General features: G+C 39.4%; 2 protein-coding genes across 4 annotated transcripts in view; one reads left to right on the top strand and one right to left on the bottom strand.

The window, feature by feature from the left end:
• The window catches only part of LOC138031474 (TNF receptor-associated factor 2-like), a 527,459-nt gene that overhangs the window by 404,705 nt on the left and 101,944 nt on the right, over window positions 1-20,810 (bottom strand). The gene's annotated exons all lie outside the window — the stretch shown is intronic.
• Window positions 1-20,810, top strand: part of LOC138031406 (E3 ubiquitin-protein ligase rnf213-alpha-like) — a 105,440-nt gene that overhangs the window by 66,178 nt on the left and 18,452 nt on the right. For all 3 annotated transcript variants that reach the window (XM_068879116.1, XM_068879105.1, XM_068879109.1), the window contains 21 exons: window positions 169-276; window positions 1,081-1,166; window positions 5,478-5,666; window positions 6,008-6,143; window positions 6,321-6,530; window positions 7,438-7,574; window positions 7,778-8,277; window positions 8,636-9,115; window positions 9,653-9,822; window positions 11,769-11,975; window positions 12,482-12,678; window positions 13,269-13,368; window positions 13,791-13,894; window positions 15,043-15,285; window positions 15,514-15,625; window positions 16,645-17,076; window positions 17,335-17,454; window positions 17,731-17,838; window positions 18,042-18,101; window positions 20,147-20,347; window positions 20,663-20,741. In XM_068879116.1, the coding sequence (XP_068735217.1) occupies window positions 169-276; window positions 1,081-1,166; window positions 5,478-5,666; window positions 6,008-6,143; window positions 6,321-6,530; window positions 7,438-7,574; window positions 7,778-8,277; window positions 8,636-9,115; window positions 9,653-9,822; window positions 11,769-11,975; window positions 12,482-12,678; window positions 13,269-13,368; window positions 13,791-13,894; window positions 15,043-15,285; window positions 15,514-15,625; window positions 16,645-17,076; window positions 17,335-17,454; window positions 17,731-17,838; window positions 18,042-18,101; window positions 20,147-20,347; window positions 20,663-20,741 (3,979 nt within the window). The remainder of the gene's footprint in view (window positions 1-168; window positions 277-1,080; window positions 1,167-5,477; window positions 5,667-6,007; window positions 6,144-6,320; window positions 6,531-7,437; window positions 7,575-7,777; window positions 8,278-8,635; window positions 9,116-9,652; window positions 9,823-11,768; window positions 11,976-12,481; window positions 12,679-13,268; window positions 13,369-13,790; window positions 13,895-15,042; window positions 15,286-15,513; window positions 15,626-16,644; window positions 17,077-17,334; window positions 17,455-17,730; window positions 17,839-18,041; window positions 18,102-20,146; window positions 20,348-20,662; window positions 20,742-20,810) is intronic.

Here is a 20,810-nt window from a genome sequence, read left to right as displayed (position 1 = left end):
ATAGTTTAGTCCTTGATATATTCTGATTCGACCGTTCTGTGACACGTTTGTAAGGTTGCTTCACAAGTGAAGTGAAGACATGATTGATTAATTGATTAATTGTTAGTTTGATTGAATGGCTGATTGATTGATTGATTAATTGTGTAACACTGATTTTTTGCATCACAGGTTTGTCGAAACATAAATCGCATCAAGATTTGTATGGAGACTGGCAGAACAGTTATTTTGTTAAATCTTGAAAACCTGTACGAAAGCCTCTATGATGTTCTCAATCAGGTCAGTGTCGTTAGTCAAACCTAAATGCGGAGTTCCCGGGTGATTTATACTCAAGATAAGTCAACCTGGCTTGAGCCTGCTATCCAATCGAAACCCAATACCTGACCAGAGGTCAACTTTTAAAAAAAGCTGACCTTGATGAGCTGTAAACTTGAGCCCGCGATAAGGTCACTTGATACTGGCCACATTGGCGTGCATGGAGGAGTGAACGTACGTACGGACGTGCGGTGACCAAAACCAAATTTTCTCGCACAGATGGGTTACCCTATTTTCTTACCCATGGTGCTCCACTATATTTCATTTGTAATTCACCAATATTCCCAGAAAAAAATGTTCATGAAAAACGAAGCCTTATATGGTAGATCAAGTGTGTAAGAATTTAACGTTCGTGAGCAAGTGTTAGAAAAGGCTCCTATTTTCTATCTGCTAATTGCAAATTGGTCCGATAGCAAGTCACCTGTTTGGTTGATTGTATTTTATCGTTCCACCATTGTAAACTCTTGGACCACCAACAAGAAAACCAAACAAAACGGTCCCGTGCAAGACGTCTTTACCACCAGAAAAGTAAAAGGCCATATTGTTCTTTTTTTGCTCTATCGCTCTCCGGCTGCGGCGTTTAATAGTGTGGGGTTTTTGAAAGGTTTATGAAAAAAAGCGTCACGAGAATAACATGGAGTGTATTAAAGATTCGTCGGGATAAAGCTAAGTTATGTCAGTATCAAAGAAAATTATTTATGGTCTCATGATAGTCTTAGTCTCTTGATCCTGCATGCTATTAATTTTTGCGCGTGTTTGATTCTGTAGTACTATGTTACCTTTGGTGGAGAAAAGTACGTTGATCTTGGGCTTGGTAACCACCGAGTGAAGTGCCGTGTTGACAAAAATTTCAGGTAATAATCGCTTTTTAAGAAGAACTTATTTTAAAAACGTACTTTCTTAATAATGATAATGATGATAAAATTTTGTTCAATTGAAAAATTAGACAAAGTGGTCCGCAAAGAATATTAATTTGGAGTCGCCTCACATGTAGGGAAGCTTGTCAGGTTCCTTTAGTAATTAACCTTCCCTTGGGGAACTTCAATCTGGTGCCTTCTCTTTCAAAAGAAATAGAACTTGATCGAGGTTCGTTAGGACTTGACAGTAGAGAAAGCTTTCAAGCTGTTCTTGTGTGATGAGAGATGTTGCGTGACAGTCATATTTTGGCAAGTAGAAAAAAACTTTACCTTTGTTGCTGTGTTAATACAATCATGAAAATTACCAAATTTTATTCGATTGGACATTCTGTAACTTTTTTGACTGCGCCCAGGATTCGAAACGTGTACAAGGAAGAATAATTTTCCTCTGACGTTATCGACCAAGATTCCCTGCTTTGGCTGGGCTGACGAGTACGGGAAAGGGACCTCTGCCATGGGTTGAAACTCATTGTGATGAGATTGCGCGGCGGTTACTTAACGACCGAGTCCTCACATGATGCTTCACGTTGTGTGGGCTCAAATAACAACAGCGGAATTACTGTAAAGGAATGACCGGGACACGGCGGGCTCAAGTCACAGTCAGCAAACATATCATGGGGCATGCAGTTTGAAGAGTGCCGTCCAAGGTACTGGTTGTGGACGGCGGTTGGATCAAAGTGTGTTCCACCCTTTTCCCGTACTCGTCAGCACAGCGAATGCAAAAGGAAAGAGATCTCTGATAGCAGGGAGCGGCCAAGATAGCAAACAAACAAACAAGAAAAGAAGAAAGAACGGAACGAAAAGGAAAAGGAACCAATAGTTTTTTACCAGTAAAAAATTCTCGAGCCGATGGCTTTTAAAACGCAAACGTAAGAGAACAGAATAATCAGTTCTTCAGCTGAAACCCTCAGTTTGGCATACCAAAGCGAAACTATGTCGGCGTAGAGGTTTGAAAGGCCATCCCAAGTGTTTTAGTCCGGCAGACCTTTCAAACACCTCACAGCTCACAAAGTTTACACAGTGGGGCCATTCCCTGGACTATATGACGAGCCCGCTTCGTAGACTTCACCGCGGACTACTCCATGAACTATCTATCGTATATTATGCCTATCAGTCAACCGAGTGCGAAACTATACAAGAAATGCAATTATCTTGGCTTACGCTACTTTTTCATGCCCCTTCCTCTCCAACATGTACAAGCAACATCGTTAGTGGGTTACTCTTGTTGCCTATAGTTATCAAAAATAACAAATAGCAGAGTTTGCTTCTGGCAAGGAACCCAAACGTACCAAAAGTGTCGAGAGTTTAGATTCTGAGGAGAGGCACTGTGGTTATAAGATTCAATTTCGTGCACGAAGTGAGAGGCCAAGTGACGATCATACAAACACTTACGGAGATGGCGGTGACCTTAGCAGAACATTTCTACCTCCGAGTGGCTCACGAGTCTAAAGTTGAGCAGAGGATCAACTCATGCAGGAGTTAATGGTTAGTCATGACTTGGGGTAAAAGATTGTTTATGTATCAGCTGGAGGTAATTTGTATCCTGTGAGACCTGGAAAGCCGCGGCGATCGCAAGGCCCGTAAAAGAAGTCCACATGGTGGCAAAGTCGTTGAATGCAGAAGCGAGTTCCGAACTAGAGGCTGTTAATAATAATAATAATAATAATCTAAAATTTGTGTCTAACTGGCTTATGGCAAACAAGCTCTCAGTAAATGTCGACAAGACAAATTTCATTATTTTTCATCCGCCTGAAAAGTCAACAAGTCAAGTAGTCAAATTATTTATTGCCAATAGGGAAATTAAAGAGAAAAAATTTATTAAATATTTAGGATTATATATTGAATCACATCGTAGTAGGAAATTTCCACATTTTGTATATTTCAAAAAAAAAAAAGACTAAGTTCTTGTTCAGTTATACTACACACTTATTTATCCTTGTTTAACTTATAGCTTAATTACCTGGGAAATGCATATCCAATTTCTTTACAGCCTCTTATTACTTTATAGAGAAAAAGAAGTTAGAATAATAACCTTTTCTGATTTTAATTCTCATTCTAGTCCCCTCTTTCGTAAGTTGGGGCTAATTAAAGTAGGGGATTTAATATATTTAGACAGTGCTCTTTTTATGCATGACTGCTCTTCTAATAGACTTCCAAGTACTTGTAACAATTTCTTTAAAAGCATTAATAAAGTACATTAATATGCAACCAGACTGGCCTGTAAGAAGTCCTATTATTTACCGAAAGCTAAAACGAATTATGGAAAATTTAATGTCCGAGTCGTTTTCGCTTTAATTGATAGGTGTACATTATATGCACCTTAATTGTGTGCACAGGCGTCTTTTTGTCTTGCGTCTTTGTTTATTCGTTAACTTGTGTATTTGTTTATTTATTACAGCTTAAATAATTCTTCAACTTATATCTGTTATTTTTTCAGTTTAAATATTTTAAAACAACTTTGAAATCTATTTACTCTTCCGCATGGCCCAGCCATTCAGCACGATTAGCTTTTGCTATTTCTGAGTGGCTGTGCTCTCTTCCTCTCACAATTGTTTCCTTTAAATGATGCTACACTCTTGTATTGAGAGCACATCAATAAAGATTGTTGTTGTTGTTGTTGGAATCGCTACTAACCCAAGTGAACAGGAAGAGTAATGACCGGAATGCCTGCCCACCCTTTCTGAAAATCAGGAGCGCTCAGTTCATGTCTTGTAAATAACAAAACAAAAGTAGTTTATTTGAATGGAATATGTTTTAAAGAAAGAAACTTATCTTAAGTAAGGAAAGATTTTCCCTGTAAAATAACAAAAGAGCTAATCTAACTATGATGCCGGTGATGCATCTATTCCCTCATTGTTAAAGACTTTGATTCACGTCTGAACCGAAGCCTATACTTTGGCAGGGTACAACTAGTCCCGAATCGGTTACGGGCTCGGAATTTTCAGCAAACGGTATGAACTTGGACAGGTTGATTGTGGAACTCCTACGTCTTGCCTTGGGTAATCTAGAGAGCCGAGGGAGGTAAAGTTGAAACCGTCATCATCATCACCTTCATTTTCTGACTGTTTGTAGTGAATGTGATGTTCTTACGCTGGGTGATAGTTTTGATCACATTAGGGGTCCCAGAGATCCAAGATAGTGATTGCTATGATTGAATGCATGTCAGTCTTGGATCTTGGAATGTGCAATTTTTAACCCTTAGATTATGTTGTCATTGTAAGCAACATGTCACGCATAAGTACAGTTTGGACAAGGATTAAAGTTACAGTTACAGGATGCTTACCATGTGTTGCAATCTTTGTTGATTACAGGGGGAAACATTGTCCACTGTAATGACCACTTGCAGTATACTGCTCGAGTAATATAAAACCCTCTCTTGGACACGCGCTAATTTACGGAGCATCCCATCGGATCCACTGCAGTGTTGCAACTCGATATTTCAACAGTATATAGTTTCTGTGTGTGGGACGACGCTGTGCCAAGTTTTTGTGTCAGTAAAATAACGTCAAAGTCGACATCGTTTATTCGAGTTGGCATATTTTACACTTGCTTGAAAAAGCAACTGTTGTTCTTGTAACATAACAAACGGACCAGTACTTAATACAACTAACATGCGATTAATTTTTTTGCGAAAGTCACATATTCAATACCTCTTTGCGAGTTTAAAGACGGCGAGAAAATATCAAATTTAGGGCGCGTTCGATTGACCGTATTCCGGAATAGGAATACACGGAATAGAAGTTAGAAATCCTTCGTTTTTGCGGAGATTCATATTAATATTGTCAAACATCTGATAAAATGCTATTTTAAACATAGCTTTATTATCCTTGTTGCTGCAAAACGCCACACACATTGTTTTAAATCATCACTCCGCGTATTCTTATTCCGGAATAGGGTCAATCGAAGGCGCCCTTAGAGTCAGGGACGAGGAGCCTGCGTAGTTAGCGGAGAATGGGGAAGGCACAGCGCCCCTCCCTTTTCTCCGCGCGGTTTCGCCGCTCGTTAATTTGCCTCTCGCGTCTCTCTCTCTCGCCAGCTACGCAGGCTAGGAGCCTACGGCGACTTCGAATGCGTCATAGGGCTGAATTGACATTTCGATAGGTTTATGTGTGGGCGTATTGTACCCGATGGTAAGGAACACCTTCACAGTTGCCCGACCTACTTTGGTAAACTATGTCATATGAAGGGAAAAACGGGGTCTGAGTTTTTGTCTCGTACAACGTTTCCTTTTCTTTTTCTCGACTCCAGATTGATTGTTATCGCCGAAAAGGATGTAGTGTACAACAGATTTCCCATTCCTCTAATAAATCGTTTGGAAAAACATTTTCTGGTAATGTCATCCGGACTCACAGATGCCCAGAAGCAAGTGACAAAGAAATTACAAGCCTGGGTTGAGAATTTTGCCGAAATCTTTCAGCAGCCTCATGAAGAAAAGCGGTTCGTACAACTTTAAAAAGTTATAGCATCATTTGCTTTTTTGCTTTTTCAAGGTGTGTTCTTGTGGCAAAACCAATTACTACATTTTGTGAGATAAAATAAGTATATACTTCATTGGCCGCATCAATAGCGCCCATTTAAGTGTACATTTGGTACAAATTACATTGAAGACCGGTCGACTATTCACAAAGTCCCCGGATTTCAAGTTCCATGTATTAGGAATCAATCACGTTGCTATCCTTCGTCACAGCCTGCTGGTAGAACATTCCTAATGCCTAATTTTACTGACAGTGGACTGTTGAGTCTGATTTCAGGCTATTATTTTTGTTATATCTTTACAGTAAATTTACCAAAGGAGAGGCTTTTGTTGGTTTTCATGAAGATTCTGTTCCAGCGGTGGTTTTACAAATTTGTAAGGAGCATTTTGACGATGGCTCAAAGTTATCACGTGAAGAAAGAGAGTCTTGGGAAGAAAAAGTTAGTTCATACTGCAAAGCAAAGCGTACTGTTTTAATTTTTAAACGGAGAAAACCCTAAACGACACCAAATTTAATTTAAACGATTGTCAATCTTAAAGGACTTTTAAGAGGTTTCCCCCGAAGATAAGACTCTCGATATATGCCATTTAATATATACTGTATCTCTTTCTGCCAGATTTTGACATGTTGCCAAGAACGCCTATTGCAGTGTGCAACTCCTGATGCGGTGGCTCGCCTTCCTTCTTCCCGTCTATGGCGGGAAGCAGCGAAGTGGTGGAGGACATACTTTCGCGAACAGGAGCATTCAAGCCTTGGCGACTTTCTAGCTGAGGCCCTAAAAGACGTTAGATCTGCAAACATCAGAGGCTCTGCATTGCGTGCTCAAGTAAGATTGCTAAAAGGCATGTCGTGCCATTGAGTGTTCTTGTTTGTAAAAGTAATGCAAAGCTATATTAGCATATTCCGTAAATGGATAACACCTTAGATTTTGCCCGTGAATGAGGTCGTAAATGCATGGTCCTCAAAGCAAACCTCCTTTCCCATCTGATTATAATACACAGTATCGTAATTGTCAACTTGTTCTGCGGCTCGTGGATCCGCTTCAGACTCTGGCAATTTACTTAAGTTTGTTTGCAGCCAGGATTTAGAAGAAATGAAACTAACAATTAGGTTCGCGATACTATGAATACAATGACAGTTTTCTTTGAAAAAACTTTGCCGCCGTTCTCACTTCTCCATTAAAGGCCGAATATAGCATCTTCTCTAAAATGATTTGCTGGCTAAAAAAAGAAAAAAAACAAAAAACAGAATGAGGCGCTAGAATCTTCGACTCCGTGTTGTCGTGTCTCTCTTCTCCAAAACAAGGAAATGCTTCGACTACCCTAAAAAGGGCGATGCGGGAGGCTACGATAGGCTAGTTGAAACTAATAAAGTTTTCAAAACCTTCCCAGAAGGTGACCGGATTGTGTCTTTAGTGAACGTTTGTGACTTTAAGTGATGCGTCTTTGGCGAATTTTGACCAGAAAGGCACCTTGACGCTAAACCCCTAACCTATTCTTACAAAATGCGTTTTTTACGTTTTGCGACGTTCATAAAGTTATTCGTACATCGGAAGCTATTATCAACTTATCATACAACCCAGTAGGATTGCAAAGGGCTCCAAGGATTTTATTGAGATCTGATTTAGTCGCTAAGCTTACCACACAAAAAACATCAAATCAGGTAAAATAATCTCTTGACATAAGTCGATGGGTATTAATAAGTGCTTCAGAAGTATCGACCTATTTTGGTAGGTTTCCACGCATTCACGCTTACTCTCGAACCGCGACATCCCAATGATTGCTGCTGCTGCTGATCTCCGTGAAGGATTCGTGAAATGTGTCACATTGCAACAGTTTCAAACGGAACACCAATTTTGCAACAGTGTTGGGTAAGCTCCATCCTTGTTACCTATAATGATGGCCTATGATTATCGTTCACAGCCTTCTCGTGTCCTCGTAGTTTGCTCAGTGTTGACAAATAACAAAAATAATTTGTAATTGAATTTTTTTCACGTGTTACCATTTACAGAGGCTTAGCTTTTATTTTTTGCGTATTTTAAAACTAAAATCACTGCATCTTCCTTTTTCATAGACGAGACTTTTTTGCAAGACTTGGAGGCAGGGAGAGCTTATTGATCGTACAATGCGATTCCACGGATCACACCCTGGAACTGATTGCTTGTGCTCGTCATTTGGTGGTTGAAGAGAGTCGTGAAGTGGAGAAAGAATTAGGCGAGAATAGCATTGGCTTCAGCCATATTGTAATCATTGTACAGCTTCCTAGGGTCGCTGGTGGCTGCCCTGGATTCGTTTCTGTGCAAAGTGAAGGCTGGTTTTCAGTTTACATTGATGAACTTTCTCCTTCCGTTGGAATGGGGGAAATACCGCCTGTCGAAGCTCTGAAAGACCGCTCTGTTAGTACTATATTTGAGAGAGTGCTACACAAGGAGGAAGATAGTTTATCTTTGCGTCAGATTTTTACAAGTTGCGTGCAGGAAGCTGCAAGCAGAATAGAAGATGACGAAGCTACCCGTGGAAGAGCAACCAGGAGAGTTGAACAGCTAATCAAGTTGATTTCGCCAGATCCTGAGAGTAAGAGTTAATTTTTCACCAGATATGGGTATTTTTATCTGAAGAAGGTTTAAAGAGCCCTAGTTCCCTCTATCATCGGTAACTCTGTTAAATATCGCTTAAATGAAATTCATATAGTTTTGAGACCATTATCAGTAAGGCACGTGATTACTTACCAGCACTTTTCAATGGTTGCGTTAATAATTCTGATTTGGAAGAGGATACGTTCCTCAGCACTTCGAATTTTACATTAGATGACGAATCTGTCAGTGGCCTGCAGAATAAATTGTTTTGTAGTCCGAGCCAAGTAATCAAAAGGGAAAAAGTTGTCCGGCAAATTTAAACCTGTCTGTTGGCATTTTTATCTTCATTCCAACAGAAAATGTTAGTGGACATTTTGAAATGACACTAGCAAAGCGTCTTTGTCAGCTGTTGCAAGAAAGAGATCAGCGATTAAATAACGAAGGAAAATCATGGCTTGAAAGTGTAGCCTTGTCTGGGGCAGTACAAGAAACTGGAAAGTTCAAGAAAGCTGCTTGGTACCGTTTCCAATCTGTTGTGGCTCCTGTTCTTGCTGAACTGATTGCATATGCTGATCGGGACGGTAATCTAGAGCTTGCAGGTAGTGACGACAAATGGGTATTCGAACTTTGGTTGAAGGTCTTTGCGGACAGTTCCTTGACTGAGATTAAGTACGCTGACTTCATGTTGCAGCAGGATGATACATCAGTTGTGAGGACCAAGGTTCCTGTCCTTAAATCTGGATACCGCTCGCATTCATTTCAATGCAAATTTCCATTTTCCCGGCTCTTGAAAGGGCATATGGATGAACTTTGCAGAGATGCTAGTAGTATTGCCGGTAGGAGGAACATTATAATAATGATAATTCCAATTTTATTCAATACGTTCAATTCAGTGAAAGGGAGGGATACCAGAGGCTATCTTTAACGAGGGTATCCGCCCACAGTCAGGTGTTATTGTCTGAGAATCGATCTTTGACATTTCCATCTTCGTGAGAAATTTTCATCGTCTAAATATTTTAAGCCTTGTTTGCAGCTTATTTGTAACTTCTTTTCTTTCTCTGAAGGATCTAATTAAAAAATTTCCGGTCACTTTCCATTCCTCAATCAAACTAAAAACGACGTGTCCTCTGAATTGAAAGCCTTGTTTCCTTTCAAACATCGCGGTAACTGCTTTGAACCGTAAAAGTATCAATTTGAAGGTGTTCTAGCGTTATTCCTTCCGAATGCCCGGTCTGGCTGGTCAGTTCTGTCAAATGAAAAGCGTCCTTAGTGAGGTTGAGTGCATGACTATCGTTTTTTACGCATAATTTCAAATGCTAGCTGACGATCTGGGCTCATTGAAAAGTTGGGTTTTTTTTTTTCAACATTTTCAGCAAATGCTGTAAGTTCCGAGTCCGAGTGCCTACGAAGATTGCTGGAAAGTTCAAAATGGATGGCATATCTTGCAGACGCCTTCACAGAAGGTGGAGAAGCAGTAATAGATTGCTATTTACACGATTTTTCTCACATGGTGTACAGAACTCAAGATGAGCGAGAACTCGAGGTCAGTATACGGAATATATTTTAACTAAAAACCCTTCGCTCTCCTTTGCCAAAATGAGGTGCAAACATTATTACAAACTTTTTAATGAAAACTGTATCATTGTGCCTACTGGTGTGAAAGCTTGGGAACAACTCTTCCCTGATTCGTTTGTTTCCTGGAAAGCTAACTTTCAAAAGATATATAAAATAACTAAAGATAATAAACTAAGGCAATTCTTATTTAAGCTCCTGTATAGGATAACTGTCACTAAGCGAGAACTGAAAAGATTTAAAATTACAGTCGATGATCAATGTGCTCTATGCTCAAGTCAAGACTCTGTACTTCATACTTTTTGGACTGTTCTACTACGTCCTCATTTTACAACGATATTGTGAAATGGTTCAATAATCTGAGCAACTTAAAACTTACTCCCCCGAATGAACAGATTCTATTCCATATAAAGGAGGAAAAATGCAAACTGACGAACGCCCAAGAACGCAGACTAGATATTCTCCCTCTTTACACCAAATATTATTTATACACTTGTAAATCACTTTCTAAGACGCCCAACTTTGTAGAACTACAGAGGAAAATTGAATGGCAATGGAAACTTGAAAACTGCTCTTCTGTTTGATACTAACCCCCCCCCGTCTTAATTGTTCTAATGTTTATGTTTATATATATATATATATATATATATATATATATATATATATATATATATATATAACTGAATAAATGTGTGAAAGAAAATTTGCCCTGAGCGGGATTTGAACCCACGTCCCCCCATTACTAGTCGGGTGTGATCACCACTACACCACCAGGACAACCATGCTGGCAACACAGCCATCGACGATGTGATTTACGTGGTTTAAGGCGTGGGCCTCCCGGGAAATTTTCTTTCGAGGTGACAAAGTAGGGGAGCCTATAACTTCACTTGAAACCCAACCAAGGATCAACTTAATGATGCACGACCGTAGTCAACTTAGCGGATGACAAGGAAGGATCCTAGAAGGATACAGGCTAATTTTAAAATTCAGTTAAAAATATGATTATTTGGGGTGTGCATTGTCAGGGTTTCTCTCCTACACTGGTTGTTGGTTTGCCAACGATGATGCCTTAGAGAAAAGGATCCAAAGGATACAAGACACTTCTTCTTTACAAAAGCATAAGTTGAATAGACAGAAGAAGATGCGAACTTTTCTCGTTTGTCTTTTAATGCAGGGACGTTTCGCCCATTCGGGCTTCTTCAGCACTGCTTGGAATCAAGCAGTGATATTCGCAGTGCTGAAGAAGCCCGAATGGGCGAAACGTCCCTGCATTAAAAGACACACGAGAAAAGTTCGCATCTTCTTCTGTCTATTCAACTTATATATATATATATATATATATATATATATATATATATATATATATATATATATATATATATTTTAAGAGGAAAAAAGGACGCAACTACATTTCTCGACAAGCCTGTTTCGTGAATCGCTTCACTCTTCAGGTGTTTAAACCCCTGAAGAGTGAAGCGATTCACGAAACAGGCTTGTCGGGAAATGTAGTTGCGTCCTTTTTTCCTCTTAAAATATTTATTCCGCTCTGCTTTAACGTATTGAGCACTGTTCCACGAGAAAATCGACTTACAGACTCCCTATATATATATATATATACTTAAGTACGTGCGACTTGTATAGTATGCTGTTCGTTGTTAGTTGATTTTATTCTTTATGTACATTGTTGTGCAAATTTAAAAACAATAAAAAATAAAAAATAAAAATATTTTAAGTATTTAAATTACGATTCTGCATTTAAGTTTCCGATCTGAAAACGGCATAACCTGACCTGTGCAAGTTTCTATGAGGAACGAAACTTGTACCGCGCATATTGTTCTGTGAAGGGTTAATAGACAAAGTTAGACAAATTTTATGAGGAATGTCTTATATTCTTGTAAATGGGTCAATTGTTTTTAGATAATCACGAGAGCGATTACAGTTGCTGCAAAAGAAATTCAGAGTGTCGAGGCTCCCGAACAAGACTTCAAGATGGACATACCATTGACTCATATAGCTCACTCTCGCATACAGCAGCGACTGAACTGTTTGTCCCTTTTCCTGCGTTCTATTCCTGACGTGATACCGGGGCTTTTGGCAGCTTTTTCTTCGGGTGAAAACGAAATGGTACGTCATTAGGCCTTCTAATGTATACGTAAAGAATATCAATTGCCGGTACTTGCGTAGTCATCATATGTATTTCCCTGTGTTGTGGTACGATTCTATAGAGTAATTGCATTGGCCCCTAAAGGTGGGTGTAAATACTATTACTAAGTAAATTAAATGCGATTATGAACAGTCGTTTGCATGGTCATTGTCTGAATTCAAGCTTGTGGTTGATTTGGGAGATGGGAGTCGTACATTTAAAGCTTCATTGTTCTTAAGGTTCTTGGTGGTATATCCATAAGCGCGGTACCTTCCTTACTCTTTCTTAAAAGGAGAATGGTGTCACGTTATTATCTCTTTCTGTCCCACACATCATTCTCTCTGCGATAGTCGACAAGGTTCTTACCTACCAAAGTAGAAAGCAAGTAAGGGTGTTTGGTTTACGTTCTGTTCTTAGTAAGAAAAAGAGGTTTTGTGTTGTATGTTTAGCTCTAGAAATAAAGTAGCTCAATTCCTTGATTGAATAGATCGTGGATGCTATAGCCCTTCAAATGTGCTTGGAGCGAATGGAACCTGTGAGTGAACATCTCCAAGAGACATCTAAAAGGAGGGAATGGTGTGACTTAGTCTTGTGTCTAAAAATACCCGTGGAAACCACCCTTGGTAGTTCAAGGACAAAGCATCTCAACGGAGAAAAAGTAAACAGAATTCTTGCGCAGTGCAGGTTTGTCCATGAAGTGTTGTAAACCGTCTTAATGTTTATCATTGTTATACATAGACATTACACCAGAATGGCAATATTTGAATCTTGTCCTCTCATCATTCAAAGCAACCTGGCCGAAAGAACCCTTTCAAAAAACATTTTTATCGAGATTGGAAGTGCTACATGCGATATTATCAAAATAGTACAAAAAGGACATTACTTTGACCGAACAAAGCAGCTGACTTAATGAGCTTTTTTGATCCTTGTCAATGCCGGTAGGTTAATACCGACAGGTCATTAAAAACGAGTCGCACACCCCATATCACTTTAAAACAAATTTGTCCACCATATTTAAGTACAACGTGCTATTGAAACAAGCAAAGAACATAATGTAGCACGTTTAGGATTGATGATGATCATGAAATTAAATGGAGCGATCACTCCTCTCCCAGTGACTTTATGGTATGATATAACAGGGTACAAGAGTAATTATTTGTCGTTTGTTTGCTTGGTTATTGTTTCTTGTTTACAACTCAGGTAATAACAAAAGCCGTACACAGAGGTTTGCAGCAACGTATTCTCATGTTATGCCTCCCTACGTTATTTGACAGGTACATGTGGCAGCGCCTCAGCGCGGTGAGAATGTTTATTGAACATGTGTGTCCTACAGCATCAAAGGAGGATGTACAAATCATCCTAAAACTGTGGAAGGTAACGCAATGGCAATTAAGTACATCTAGAACAGGAAAATTGCAGGATTAAGTCAATACAACAGTCAATCCATAAATGTTTCCTCTATTTGATGGCTTTTTATCCCTTTTACTATGCAGGAGCAATGAGCTCCTGTTTTACGAACATTTTTCTCGCAAAATTAATGACGGTAAGATTGGATAAATACGGGACCTTATGCTAAAAAAGCTGCTTTATATGCCGAGATGTATATATTTTTAGTTTCTTTGTTTATTTCCCGCTAAAGCTCGGGCTGAAACCTACTGGTGGAGGCCGTCATAAGTCGGTGCATCCTTATCATCATCGTCATGATCTATGACTCGATTCTAACTGTTGTTACTGAGCTCAAATTTGTCCAGTTGGAGCCCAATATCTCACATATCTAAAAATTATCTAAATTTTAGGCGTTGGGAGACAGGACAGACTTTTCAAAGGCAGGATCTCTGAAGACTATTGAACGCTTCTTGTTAAGCTGTAGCGAGGATTCAATTCAGTTGCTGCCACATGCGTGAGTGATTTTACTAAGTTCTTTTGTGGTGGCTTTTGAGATCTTAATCCGTGGGAATTTTGCTAAATGGCGACATCAGCATAATTTAGTTGCTGCTCTCTGCCTTTCATCATATGTTTGATATCTTTTGCAACACTGATGACGGTGATATTACAACAGAATATAAAACAAATCGTTTTTAATTGACTCGTGGATACGCGAAGCGAAGGAACGAGTTGTTGTGGGCAGTGCGACATGCAAATGTTTCACTCGTCACTTGGTGTAGACACTCTTAGTAATTAGTCGGCCTGTAAAGAGAACGCTCGACATTTGCCGTAGATCCGTCGTTTTCGGAGATCCCCTGAGGTCGAAGGTCTCTCCCGCTCTATGTCCAGCTTTTTGACAGGATGTTATATTGCTATTTTTCTGAGCACTCTCACCCTATAATCCGCGGTTTCTGTAAACTCAAACTATACAGAATAGGTGAAAACCATATAAGGAGCAATGGTGCTTTATTTTAACTTTTGTCTTACGACGTGTAAGAAACTCCTGTTGTTGAGTCGAATGGGAGTATGGTTTTTGACCATACTCAATGTTATAGTGTAACTAGGTATTCTCAGCACAGTAGTATCAACGGTTTCACGAGGCTAAATAATGCGAAGCTAAAGCACTTCCATAAGCATATGAAATCGTATGGATGTGAGTGCATTTCGTGATTTGTGGGCACATGTGTTGCTTTAAAAGTTCTCAAAGCGAGAGCAACCTGAGGAATTTCAAAACACCGCGAATGACCATAAATCACGACTGCACGAGCAATTCCCGACGATTTTTTCCTTATTATACACTCGACAAAATCATCACCTTCTCTGTGTTTCCATAGAAACTTCCGTTTTGTACTCTATAACCTATTTACGCATTCGTCATGGATCAATCAGAAAAGTGATATTCTGTTGACTGGCTAACAAGTGAATTTACTTTCGATTCTCCAATGTAAACTATACTAACCTGATGTGCTGCTTCTTATCTGAACTTGAATATCAGTGGAACAATACACAAACTGGCAATCCGATGGTAACGCTGACTTTTGGTCTTATGTCTACAACTGATATGACAGTCATAAATTTCTTGTATGCTTCAATACTACTGAATGTCATTGCATTCCCTTTCAGTGAGGACTCTGAACACCGTGACTTTATTCAGCGCTGCAATGCATTCTTCATGGAGATAGTTTCAGTGTTTTGTTTCGGGGAAGACATCCACCATCTTGATCCAGACGTCTTTGAAATGCTCATGCTCTACGTTGTGGGCACAGAGTCGACAGAAACGAAACAATTTTCACCATTTCCAGGATATTGCACGGACCACAGTCCGGTGGTGAGATCCTTCCTCTTACAGCAACTCCTCAATTCTAGGTACAGGGTCTCAGTGTCATTTTGCTATTCACCTCTTCATTCATTTGGATATTTAAACTCGCCTTTACCACATTTTCAGAACAGCTGAAGCTTCGATGGTGCAGGCGTATTGCTGTTTTTGTTGTGTTTGTACTGTGTTACTATTTGCAAACATATTTTCAATATTCACTAAGGTCATTCCTTATGCTTGTACAGTATAGATTGATAATTATATTTACTTTTAAATAGTGACGAAAAAGCTAAGAACCATCTCGAGCGCTTCCTCTTCAAAGTCCAGGGTTTGTCATCAGAAGCTTCCCATATTTTGAACGTTTGCAGGATTGCTGTGCAGTGTATGGAGGTAGGAACACTTTGTAAACCATAGCAATCCCATCCGAATTTAGTCCCAACGAGCATGAATAGTTTATAATCTTTTTGGGCATGTTGGTGCATGAAGCGAGTATTAAGTATTTATGAGTCAATGAATCAATGAGTCAATGAGTCAATGAGTTATTCGAAGGGAGAGTTACACTCTCTCGTGTTTTCCAAACTATTCACTGCATCAACGCGAATACCCTCCCTTAAAAAGTGAAAAAAATTCTCTGCTTACGAGCCAGAAGGCCCACTGATCAGGCCGGCACTTATCTCCGGTTTCATTAGCCTAAAGCGACTAGGAGTATTTCTACTCCCCCCTGGATAGGATGCTAGTCCATCGCAGGGTTACCCCCAGCATTTCGCCGGTACCCGTTTATACACCTGGGTGGAGAGAGTCACCGTGAGAGTAAAGTATCTTGCCCAAGAACACAACACAATCTCCCCAGTCAGGACCCGAACCCGGACCACTCGATCCAGAGTCGAGCACTCTCCGTGAGTAAATTGTCATCTGCTCATGGTCATTTTAAAGTCAATAAGCGTCTGCGTTTTTTCCCTTTAACCATTAACCAGTCTGCTCGAAAGGCATGGCCACGACGAATTACACAGAACTTTCCAAAGTTTCATGATTTGGAAAATGGTGTTACGAAACTCGACCCAATGGATCTCTTATAGTTATTTCTTCTTAGGAGTACTTTACGTTTTCATAATGTGACGTCTTAGCGATTTCTCCAGACATTCATCTTAATATTCAGAACGATAAAACTTAGGTGCCATTTGTATCATATTTTATTGTTATTTTCAAATTTATGTCATGTACAAAAGCTGAATTTCCTAGGAGATTCTGAAGCTGCCAGCTCGATCTGCAATGACTCGTTACTGTGTTATTGTATTGTATTGTTGAGTATTCAGTATTGACTACACTTTTCTGTTAAAATTACAGTTAGGCTTAGAAGTTTGGATCCCTGCAATCATACAAATCACCACCTGTTCTGTTTTCATCTTTAGGACTATTGGGCCAGTACTTGTGCGAAAAACTGCGATCTCGATCTGCATGTGAACATTGGTATCATTAACACATTATGCCGCCAAGGGGCACTGCCACTCGTTGTAAAAGAATGCACAGATTCGGATGAACTCCAAGTGAAATCCTTGGAGGCTGTAGCAAAGGCGCGATACTGTTTAGAAAGAGCTGCGGAGTTTATGTACTTGAGTGTAGTTGATGGCGATAGTGAGAGATGGAACAACAGAGAGACACAAAAAGCTTTGGATGAGTTGTGTGAGACGGTACACGAAATGTGCAGTTCAGGCCCATCCAGATCTCCTGCTCTCTTCCTTCTCAAACAACTGGTGAAACGTTATGGAGTGCACTCAATTGCTACGATTTTTCAAAACGAAAAACTGTCTTGGGTTGTTCCCGCCGAATTCCAAAGGCCGCTGGTGAGATTGGGCAGTTTTTAACTGCTCTTTGGTATTAAAAAAATGGTGAATTTAAGGTAAAGATCCTAGTCAAACAGCCTGACTAACTTTCATGACACGGTGAACGGTCGCTAATGGTTGAAGTCCTATCTGCTCAGGACACCAGTGCTCGTTCTCATGATAGCTGAATGTGAAGGGCGTTGAACGTAAAAAGCGCAAAGATTCCTCTCATGCAATGTTATTTAATGTATTTGGGCGCATTTTTTTCTTTCTGAACAGGACGAAGAAATGCCATTAGACAGTTTCTTGGTGTACAGAGAACAATATCGTAGAGTGAGAGATTCCTTGGCAGGAGCCATTCTAAGTGACAGCATTGATGAACTAGAAGCATCCTTAGAGGTAATTTTTCTGATAGTCTTCAGTTCCCTGGACTTGACGCAGGCCTCGGTGTGGATGTTATCTTAATTGATTGTACTATTAAACAGGAGAACCTTTCAAAATAATTTTAAAAAACCTGAAAGCGAAAAAGGGCAAATAAATAATATAGCGTGGTGATTCCTTAAGTACCATTTATAATTTCTTGCTGTGACAATTTGTCTGAGTTCTCTGTGGGTAATTTGTAAGTGTCGTTGTTGTTTCTTTTTTTTTGCTTTGTTTTTTTCTTTTTGCTTTTAGGCCCTCGGAGATATGCCAAACCATGCTCAAGATATTATTTTTCTACTGGCATTGTACCGAGAAGTCACACTGCCGCAAAGTATGGGGCAGAATCCACTCCGTAATAAAGTAAGTTCAATCGTTTTTTCCTCTTTCATATAGGAATTCCGCGAAGGCGGATCTTACGTTGTTGCAGCAGGAAGACTATTTAACCACAAAAGCTTATTTAATTGTTTGTTTTTTAAGTTGATTAAAACGTGGAGCTTTAAGTTCTTTCCTTCAATGCATTTTATCTCTTTACCAGATAGCTACATCTTTTTTTCGTCCTATAGATGAAAGCCGCACAGATTAAAGATGTCATCAGAAGAAGAGGGACTCACTGGTCTTCAAATGTGAGTTGAGCGAAATACTCAGTTGAACAAGGCCAGTGTCGTCTGTCATATGCTCGACTGGGTTTCTGTTTAAAATTTGGAAGTATCACATGCAATTTTGTGCAATATTATTTTGTACGTTATGTGGGTTTTTAGTCCTTGGCAAGTACTATATTTTTTGATACTACCTAGTCTGCTTTTAGTGTCTTTAGTGTCTGCTCAATGGCAGAAATAAACTTTCGTCTACTGGTTTAGCTCGTACAGTTGGTTTGATTGTTATCATCATCATCATCGTTATCGTTTTCGTTATTGTGAAAATTTTATTTACAGTTTTACTAATGATAGTTGCGCAACTTACAAAGGATGGTACAAGAAATACTTGTGCTACGGTTATGAATTTCGAAATAATAGTGCTACTATAGTGCGGCATAAAGGGGCTATGTTACGTTAATTTAGGGTCTTTAGGAGAAATCCTTACTTAATCACGAGTTCAAAACTTGAAAATCGTAATGTTAAATTCCTTTACTGATAAAATTGTCGTTACATCACAAAGCGACCTTTATCCAGGCGATTTGCCGTAAACTTGTAAAGCGTCGGGGCGACTTTTTTCAAGATTACCAAAATGCAATCCGTTTCAGTCTCGTCCATTTGCGTCCATACTTCTCTTTCCTTTTGTTGTTGTTGTTGTTGTTTGTTTCTCAAACTCATTAATTATTCATGCAGCTCTTACCCAACCAGGGCAACGTATTCTGGTCAGGTGGATGGGTTTAGAAACCCAATGAAAAACGAGTTGAAAACACGGCCGTGTTTGACACGATTTCAAACACGGATGCAAATTTTCTTAATCTGCATATTGATGAAGCAACAAAAACACGTGGCGATAAACAACTTTATTAAATCACACATTTTACGAAACAAACTTTAAACCTAAATTATTTACTGCTAACATTGAATGTAACAGTACAGTTAGTAAACTACCCAAAACAGAAAAGGCCATTCTTTTTCTAAATTTAAATTCTCGCTCAATGGTGGCGACCTCGTGTTTTCGTTCACTTTCAACCTTGCTGTACACTTCCGACCTAAAATGGCACTGGCGTTAGAAATTTTATCAGACTAGATGCACACGTTACCTCGGAATAGCGCTGGCCACACACTTCTTCGCTAGTTTTGGGAGGTCTAAATCTGCACTCTGTCATTTGCTTTGCGAAGCAACGTGTTAGCTCAGAACTGACAAACAGCTAGGTAACAACGTGACATCAGTTGATGAATATTCAAAAATTGTCACAGCGCAGCAATTAGGTGATAGGATCATGCACTTCATGCACCATTTTTTGAGGATCAAGCACATTTCACGTCTCAAATATAATAGTTGAACTGAGAAAACTTATTCCAATGATAATTGAAACTAATTTTCTTTTGTTGAAGAAGTGATTTCAAAAACTCGTGCTTCGTGTTTCATCGGGGTTTCAAACACTCGAAAACGATAAAAGCTCTCGGCCTGCGGCCTCGTGCTTTCATCAGTTTTCTCGTGTTTGAAACCCCGATGAAACACTCGCACTCGTTTTTGAATTATTACAGTTTTAAGTGGTTGTTGCAATGTTTCATTCTACTTTTTGGGCATTTTGGGAGTCATTTGCGTGACATAGCCCCTTTAAGATTTTAGCAAGACTACATTAGAGTGAATTACAATCTTATGTTCTAAAAAATTAAATTTGTTGATAGTGGAAGTGCGCATATGTATGAAGCTAGTTGACAGGCACCCCACATTCAAAGAAACAATTCATGATTAAGAACCCGAACTGGCAGGAGGCAACCAGTTGGCTATTTACAAAGAGTGGTAGAGTTGAATCCGGGACAATCGGAAGCAAATCCAAACCAGAGGCCAGAACGGGATTTGAACCTGGGGCAACCGCATGCAAACCCAACACCCTAACCACTGAACGATAAATGAAATTATAAAAGAAGAAAAAAAAAGCTAAGGAAAACGCATAAAGTGCCACACTCCTGTTCCTGAAGAAGGGAAGGTCTTTAGGAAGTAGTTAAAGTTAAGACATTTCTCTTTTAAGGCTCGACAGTTGGCAAATGCTCTTTTGGACGATTCCCAAGAACAAGCTTTTTTGCTTTTCCCTGTGCATCATAGCGGGCGTGAGGTTGACAAGGCTTTGGCGGAGCTTCTAGTTCATGTAACCATAGTCTTCCATTGTATCAATTTTGATGAAATTCTTTGGCCATTACATGCTATTCTAAGGAATCCATTGGCAATTCTTGTAAGTATAAAATAAACATTTTATTAACGATTGTTATCAATTTCCCTTGGGACTTTACAGACATGCGCCGTTTAGAACAAATGATCAAATAGATTAGTGGTTTTTTTTAATTTTTTTGTTAATGTTAGCTTCATACTTAATATTAAAGCCGGCAAGTTGACTATACTAAAACATTAAAGTTCTTTCATATGCTTTGTCTGCCCATCTTTTGAATGCCTCTTTGTAAACGTATTGAAATACGAGGCGGCTTATTTCAGCCTTGCTGACTCGGGAAAAAGAATTATATTGACACCCTATTTCTTTTTTTTTTTTAAGGATTCATACATTCCGACAATGCCTGAGGACAGTTTTCAGGAAACCCGTTCAGCCATGTCAGAGGGCGGCATTTGGTATCGTAAGTACTATATGCAATCACAAACCTACCAGTACGTTGTGACCAGTGGTCGGCAAGTTTGTTCTAAAC

The sequence above is a fragment of the Montipora capricornis genome, chromosome 2 (genome assembly GCF_036669925.1).
Source record: "Montipora capricornis isolate CH-2021 chromosome 2, ASM3666992v2, whole genome shotgun sequence".
NCBI classification, from domain to species: domain Eukaryota; kingdom Metazoa; phylum Cnidaria; class Anthozoa; order Scleractinia; family Acroporidae; genus Montipora; species Montipora capricornis.
This window is presented reverse-complemented; position numbering and strand designations above follow the sequence as displayed.